At 38.5% G+C, this 7,857-nt stretch overlaps 1 protein-coding gene across 9 annotated transcripts in view; it reads left to right on the top strand.

The window, feature by feature from the left end:
- Nucleotides 1-7,857, top strand: part of LOC107613766 (putative pentatricopeptide repeat-containing protein At3g47840) — a 23,245-nt gene that overhangs the window by 14,860 nt on the left and 528 nt on the right. The window contains exons 1-8 of one of the 9 annotated variants that reach the window (XM_021110180.1): nucleotides 266-829; nucleotides 971-1,064; nucleotides 1,186-1,289; nucleotides 1,587-1,940; nucleotides 3,368-5,826; nucleotides 6,027-6,097; nucleotides 6,240-6,315; nucleotides 6,606-7,136. In XM_021110180.1, coding sequence (XP_020965839.1) covers nucleotides 3,409-5,598 — 2,190 coding nt within the window. In that variant the 5' untranslated portion in view covers nucleotides 266-829; nucleotides 971-1,064; nucleotides 1,186-1,289; nucleotides 1,587-1,940; nucleotides 3,368-3,408 and the 3' untranslated portion in view covers nucleotides 5,599-5,826; nucleotides 6,027-6,097; nucleotides 6,240-6,315; nucleotides 6,606-7,136. Of the gene's footprint in view, nucleotides 1-260; nucleotides 830-970; nucleotides 1,065-1,185; nucleotides 1,290-1,420; nucleotides 1,941-3,367; nucleotides 5,827-6,026; nucleotides 7,137-7,300; nucleotides 7,724-7,857 lie in introns of those variants that run through there. The other 8 variants (XM_021110179.1, XR_002353143.1, XM_021110178.1 and 5 more) reach the window with 8 other exon arrangements.

Raw genomic sequence — 7,857 nt, 5'->3', positions numbered from 1 at the left:
GTCAAAAGAACGATTTTAAAACTAAATTAAACTTTAGGGACGATTTTGTATGCAAAAAAAGGTTGGAAATAAAAAAAATTTTCGATTTATACCTTAAAGACCAAAATCGTACTTAACCCTTTTTTAAAATTTGAAAAAGACGTCGTTTTCTAGTAAAGGAGAGGCAAAACCCTAATCTGCACAATGAATGTCTCCTTCCCAAGGTTCTGAAAATCGGTTCGAACTGCAAACCCATGGAAATAACGATTCGATCATATGCAAAAATCGAAGAATTAGAAAACCGGCATTAGACCGTCAAACCAGTCAAAAACCGGTCGGTTGAACCGAACCAGAATCTAGCCGGTTTTTTTAATTTCATCAAAACGCCACCGTTTTGATAGCTGATGCCCCAAGCCCCTAACCATTACCCAACCAACCGTAACTCCATCACTCCACAGTCCACACCACGGCGCAGCACACAGTCCCTCCCATCACCCTCGAGCTCGTGCTTCCTCTCACCGCCAGCGACCTCAGTCCCTCACTTCCGTCCAGCCGCCGGACTGCTCCCGCCGCCGTCGCAAGTTGTAGTCGAAGCCACCTTCGCCATCGTGCAGCTACCGTTTCAGCTTTGGAAGCACCGTCGCCGGGCTCGCCTCCTGCCTCCGTCGCGCAGCTCTGTTCCACCGGTTAGCGCTGTTCCCCCCTCTTGCTCAGGATCTGCTCTGCTCTGTTCTTGTCGAAGACTGTTTCCATAAGTGACCAGGCCACTGCTCTTGTCGAAGCCGGAGTGCCGGTTATTCGCTTGGCCGCCGGAGAACCTGATTTCGATACACCTGCCGTCATAGATGAGGTGAATTCTCGTTTTATTTTGTGTGAATTGTACTTTTATTGCTGCATCTTTCTGCTTTTGATTTAGGTGTATGATAATGAAATTATGATCATGAAGTAATGATCACGTGAATGTTTGATTAATGTGTGGTGAGTATGGTAGGCTGGGATTAATCGTATTCGCGAAGGATACACACGGTACACCCCTAATGCCGGAAAATTTGAATTGCGCAGAGCGATTTGTCATAAGTTGACGGGTTAGCTAATTTATGCACTTCAAGTGTTTGTGTTTTGGTTACTTTGGCTAATTTTTTTTACTGATTTTTTGAGATGGGGGCTTATGTGGCTTTTGACAATTTTCCTGAATTTTTATTGCAGAGGAGAATGGAATTACATATACTCCTGATTGGATTGTGGTAAGCAATGGAGCAAAGCAGAGTATTGCTCAGGCAGTGCTTGTAGTTTGTTCACCCGGCGATGAGGTATGCAATGGCTCTTTACCTTACTTGCGAAGACATTACGCTAGTTAAAGAAAAATGGTGAGTGTGCTTTAAATTTGTGCTGAAATACATGGTTAGGGGAAAAAATTGACTTCAACAATTGATTATGAAAGCATCAATTTGGTTGTATTTTAATAAGATCATGTGGCTTTGGTTGATGACATTTCATGTAGGTTTTAAATTTGGAAGATGTTTTAAAATTTATAGTAGACTATAATTATATTTTAGGATGTTTATTTATAATTTATTAATTATTTTATTTTAAAACGGTTTTTTCAGTTGAACTACGGTTAGATCGGTTGGATCAGTAAACCAGTGAACTAGTGACTAGAACGGTTTGATGATCGGTCCGGTTCTCAGAACCTTGCTCCTTCCTCTTCCTCAGTGTCTCAGTCTCGTCAGTCGCACTCTCGCACTCAAGCTCTCTTGTCTCCGGTCTCTCTCACTGCCTCCGGTCTCGCACTCAAGCTCATCGTAGCTCTCTGTCTCCTCACTGTCTCTCAGTCAGCGCGCGCAACTCGTCATCGCTGGCGGCAGAAGCAGCACGTCCCGGGGCTGGACGTTGTTCTCGTATTTTTGCTTTGAGCCTTGCATCAGCTTCCTCCTCGCCGTCAGCAGCTGGTCCCCGATTTGGTGAGTTCCAACAAATTCTCCTATTCTTTCTTGCGCAACTTTGTTGCTGTAATTCATCTCTGCACCTTGATTTTGTTGCTGAAAGTTGAATTTATTGCTGAAAATATCACTGAGCTGATTTTTTTCTTGCTGAAAATCATCACTGAGTTGCATTGTTTATGATTATCATCACTGAACCTTGAATATATTGCTGTCTTGTTGAAAAAATCACCTAGCTAAATTTTTTGTTGCTGTAATTCATCACTGCACCTTGATTTTGTTGCTAAAAGTTGAATTTGTTGCTGAAAATATCACTGAACTATTTTTTTGTTGCTGAAAATTATCACTGAGTTGAATTTGTTACTGATTATCATCACTGAATCTTGAATTGTTGTTGTCTTGCTCACTTAGCTAAATTTTTTGTTGCTGTAAATCTGTAAATCATCTTTTGCTGCTGAAAATTATCACAGTTGAATTTGTTGTTGAAAAATGAGGTTCATGCTCTCTGCAACTCAGAATAAAATTGTTTAGTTAAATTGTTGTTCCCATGCTCTCTATTTGTTTTTTGTTTGCTTTTTTGCTAGAATTTTAAAAATGTCTTCATCAGAATTCAGTTGCTATTATGAATTATTCTTGGTATTGATTTGTGAAAAAAAATACACAAATGTATATATAGATGCAAATCAAAATGAAGGAAATGTTGGTCAAGCTTCAAATTTGTCCTATGAGGATATAGATGTCGAGATCACCCCGTTGTGTTATTTTTTGCTCTCTCTTATTCATTTAAATTGAGAAAATATTTTGTACCAGTGGCTAGTTTATTATCTCTTTTTACATCATTAGTTATGTCTAAAAATTGATACTTGATTGTTATTAATGTTTGTGAACACATGCATTTTAAGTTTTAACTTTTGATTTTAATTTTATTTTTATAATTTTACATTTTTATTTAATTATGATCGGGTCAGCGAATCAGTGACCCACCCATTGAACCAGTGAGCCAATGACCCGGTCGTAATTACCGGTTTGATTCTGATAACTATGGAATTAATGACTAAAATGTTATTTTTATAAAAATGTAGGAATAAGTTTGGTTTATATTTTAAAAGAATAAATTACCATTTGTACCCATGAAAGATACAGATGCTAACAAATGTACCTATATAAGAATAAAACGATAATTGTAACTACGGAAGATGGTTTTCGTGTGCCAAGAGTACCTAACAGACCAATTACGTAACCAACGTTTGGGTACTCTTGGCATACGGAGGTCATCTTCCGTGGTTACAATTGTCGTTTTATTCTTATATGAGTACATTTGTCAGCGTCTATATCTTTTATGATACAAATGATAATTTATTCTATTTTAAAATATCATAATTAATTTACAAATGAAGTCTAACTAGTCTCTTATTCTCTTTCGCTGTTCTTCTTCTTCACCTCTTAAGCCTCACATGGTGGTTAGAGCACTGAACTTCATCTTCCATTCATGCCCTCCTCCTCTCCGCCTTTCCTCCTCCTTCTGTTGCTCCCCCGCCTTCCTCCCTCCGCATCCTCTTTCCTCCGATTATGGCGGCCGCAGGATGCCGTTTTGCGTGGCACAAAAGGCTTCTGGGGACGTGTTTGGGAACATAATCGATGTGCCTCTTCATTTTCCGTCCATCCAAACACGCCCCATTTTGTTCATAATATGCTTGACCTTAACTCCGAACTGAAGCAACTTGTGAAATGTTCTCAACTGCATAAAGCAAGGCACATGTTTGATAAAATGCCTCACAGAGATGAGGTTTCATGGACCACAATAATAGCTGGTTATGTCAATTCTTCAGACCCTTTTGAAGCGTTGATCTTGTTCTTAAATTTGTGGATCCAGCCTGGTCTTCAAAAAGACCAGTTTATGATTAGTGTTGCACTCAAGGCTTGTGCTCTTGGCATGAACATATATTTCGGGGAATCATTGCATGGATTTTCTGTGAAGTCAAGTTTGGTAGACTCGGTATTTGTCAGCAGTTCACTAGTGGACATGTATATGAAAGTAGGCAAAGTAGAGCATGGTTGCAAAGTCTTTGAAGAAATGGAAACCCGAAACGTGGTATCGTGGACGTCCATTATTGCAGGGCTTGTTCATGGTGGTTATAGTATAGAGGGATTATTGTACTTCTCTGAAATGTGGAGATCAAAAGTGGGTTGTGATTCATATGCATTCGCCATCGCTTTGAAAGCATCTGCTGATTCGAATTCTTTAGATTGTGGGAAAGCTATTCACACACAAACAATAAAACAAGGGTTTGATGAGAGCTTGTTTGTGATTAACACCCTTGCTTCCATGTATAATAAATGTGGAAAACCAAGTTATGTCATGAGATTGTTCCAAAAAATGAGGATGCCAGATGTAGTTTCATGGACAACCCTTATTACAACATATGTGCAGATGGGAGAAGAAGAGAATGCAGTGGATGCATTTAGAAGGATGAGAAAATCAGGGGTTAGTGCCAATCAATACACTTTTGCAGCAGTAATTTCTGCATGTGCAAATCTTGTTGTTAAAGAATGGGGCCAGCAGATACATGGCCATGTATTGCATCTAGGTCTGGTGGATGCCTTGTCAGTGTCGAATTCCCTCATTACACTTTATTCAAAATGTGGGATGTTAACTTCGGCTTCAATGGTGTTTTGTAGTATGGCTATAAAAGATATTATTTCTTGGAGCACTATAATTGCAGTTTATTCTCAAGCAGGTTATGCAAAAGAAGCTTTTGACTATCTATCATGGATGAGAAGGGAAGGGCCAAAACCGAATGAATTTGCTCTTGCTAGCTTGCTTAGTGTGAGTGGAAGCATGGCGCTTCTTGAGCCTGGGAAGCAGGTGCATGCTCATGTCCTATGCATTGGCCTGGATCATGAAGCAATGGTTCATAGTGCACTAATCAGTATGTATTCAAAATGTGGGAGTCTAAAAGAAGCTTCTAAAGTATTTGATGGGACTAAAACTAATGACATTATATCATGGACAGCCATGATCAATGGGTATGCTGAACATGGATGCAGCCAAAAGGCAATTCATTTATTCGAGAAGATTCCCAGTATTGGTTTAAAACCGGACTATGTGACTTTCATTGGGGTTTTGACAGCTTGTAGCCATGCTGGATTGGTTGATCAAGGTTTCCACTACTTTATGTCAATGATTGACGAGTATCGGATCAGTCCTTCAAAAGAGCACTATGGTTGCATGATTGATCTTCTATGCAGAGCAGGAAGATTGAGTGAAGCTGAGCTTATGATAGGAAGCATGCCTTTCTGTAGTGATGATGTTGTGTGGTCTACCTTACTTAGAGCCTGTAGGGTTCATGGGGACATTGACAGAGGAAGACGAGCAGCAGAAAAAATACTTTCTTTGGATCCGAATTCTGCAGGAACTCACATCACCCTGGCTAACATATATGCTGCCAAGGGGAGATGGGAGGAAGTTGCGCACATAAGGAAGCTAATGAAGTCAAAGGGGGTAATAAAAGAGCCAGGTTGGTCTTGGATAAATGTCAATGATCACTTACATTCATTTGTTTCTACGGATCAGTCTCATCCACAGAGCGAAGATATCATAGCCATTCTAAAACTACTAAGTTCAAGAAGAGGAGACTCTTTGCTGGAAACATGTTCAAGTGAAGATGTTGAAGATTAGCAACAGGCTAAATTTTCTATCATTGTGCTTGTGCTACAATCACAATTTTTCCATTAGCATTCATTACATTACATAGATTTCAAATGATTGTTGGGAATTGGTTGCCCAACTGCAATCACATGAACGCTCAAAATCCAGCTTATACCAGGTTTCTATGGAATTTGAAACTGAGACATCATTTAAATTACTTCAAAGATATTTTGAGGGATGAAAGAAATTAATCAAGAGGTAATTTTTCATTGATGAAAACAGCATATGCTTTCCATCTTCCTGTAAATATTAGTTTTGCTTCTTGTGAATTTATGCATTCTTTTTATTTGTACAGTACCCTTAGATCACTCGCTGTGAAATGTATTGTTGAATAACTTGGCTGGTGATCCATAATAAAAAAAGAAAAAAATGTTCTATTCATGTGTTACCATTTGCAGGAATACGATCAATACTAGAATCAAGCTTTACTAGTTAACTTAGCCTCAAAACCCTTCTTTCTTCGGCACAGGTATGCATTCCCTCATGCATTATTGATAAAATTGGCTTTCTATTGTTGGCATGGAATAAGTTTATGCATATAATGTCAGAAACTAATTTTTCTATTGGTGCAATGAGTCTAGAAATTAACTAACGTGATTCGAGATATGCAGGGGACTGAAGAGAATAGCAAAGTTGGCTTTTTACACAAAACCACATTCACAATTTTGAACTAATATTCCAATTAAGGTGAATTCTATGGTGTCTATTACTTGGTACCTAAATTAACTAACTTGTTCTTTTATAGTAAATTTTAAATATTTAAAAATTATTTACTTTTATACTTTTTAAAAATTAAGCATCACCTTTTAGGCATCATAACAATCACCTCCAATTTAATAAGAATTCTTTACGGGAGATAGTGGGTTGCCTCCTTGTATATATGAAGTTTGTGTGTTGTGGGTAAAAATCATAGTTCATCTAGGTTTATTTTGACGTGTACTATTTTTATTTATTTATTTATTTTTTTGCGAAAGCAGCTTTGGAGCAATGGCGGGTATCGGCGGGGATTTACCCGTCTGGGGACGGATATCGGGGGATTTTTCTATCCGCGGGGATGGGGAACGAGTACCCGTTAAATAAATTCCTGCCCCTTGGGTACCCGTATATTACCCGTTTCTGTAAAATGACTAAATTATCACTTATATATGGAGAAACCCATTTTTTGATCATCCTCTCTGCGCCGCATCCCTCCCTCCCCGCACATTCTACCAACTCTCACCGCCCTCTCACTCACTGTCGCCACCTCATCGTCGCCGTGTCCTACACTGCGCTCGTTCAACAGCGTCGCCACCTCCTACTCCATGCTCGTTCATCGTTGTCGCGGCTTCCTAATTGGTCTTCCTCATCATTGCTGCCTCCAGCCGAATCGTCACCAGCAGCCTTTTCACCGCTCATCATAGCTGCTCCCGCAGCCTCGTTGTCTACGCTGCATCATTCTTTCCTTCTGTCTCACCACCTCTTGTATGTCGCCACCTTCTGTACTAAGTCCCTTTCTCTAATTAGTTTCTTTTGAGTTTTTTTTTTTTCAACATTTGGGGGTTTAAAGTTTGTTAATTTTGAGTTTGTATCTCTGTTTGTTCAATTGTTTGTGCAATTGTTGCTGAATTTTTATTTGGAGGTTTAGGATTTGTTCCATTGTTAATTTTCTCTGTGAGAAATTGTTTGATATTAGGTGTAGCAATTAATCTAGTATTGAAGGTTTTTGCTGGACATGGCATGGGAACAGAAGGGGATGTTATGATGCTTGGGTGGAAGGGCCAGTAAAGAAGAACGAGAAGAAGGACTGGATAGCCTTTGTACCTTGTAAGTTGTAACCATTTGGTTATATTATTATCAGATATACATATATACATAATGGCAACTACTCAAATGAAGATGACAAAAATATCTTTTCATGAAGATGCTTTGTTTAAAAGTGTGGTTTATTTATTTAGCCACACTTTAAACAAAAACAACACTTTTATAAATATCAAAATCTAACCATACAATCTATTATCCAAAGATCAAAAAGAAATATATTCACATGAAGACAATTATAAAATCTTCATTGTAGTATCCACCTTAATATGTTGTTGCTTTGCTTAATCTATTGAATAGGATGAGGATACATTTGTTATTGTTTTTGTTCAGATTGATTGATCTATTTTATGTTGTGCTTGTTGCTTTTGATGCAAGTGTTTAAACCACTAAACCTCTACGTCCAAAAAAAAAAAAAAAAAACCACTAAAC

The sequence above is a fragment of the Arachis ipaensis genome, chromosome B08 (assembly GCF_000816755.2).
Source record: "Arachis ipaensis cultivar K30076 chromosome B08, Araip1.1, whole genome shotgun sequence".
In the NCBI taxonomy this organism is placed as follows: Eukaryota; Viridiplantae; Streptophyta; class Magnoliopsida; order Fabales; family Fabaceae; genus Arachis; species Arachis ipaensis.
Note: the sequence above shows the minus strand (reverse complement) of the source record. Positions and strands in the feature narration are given on the sequence as shown.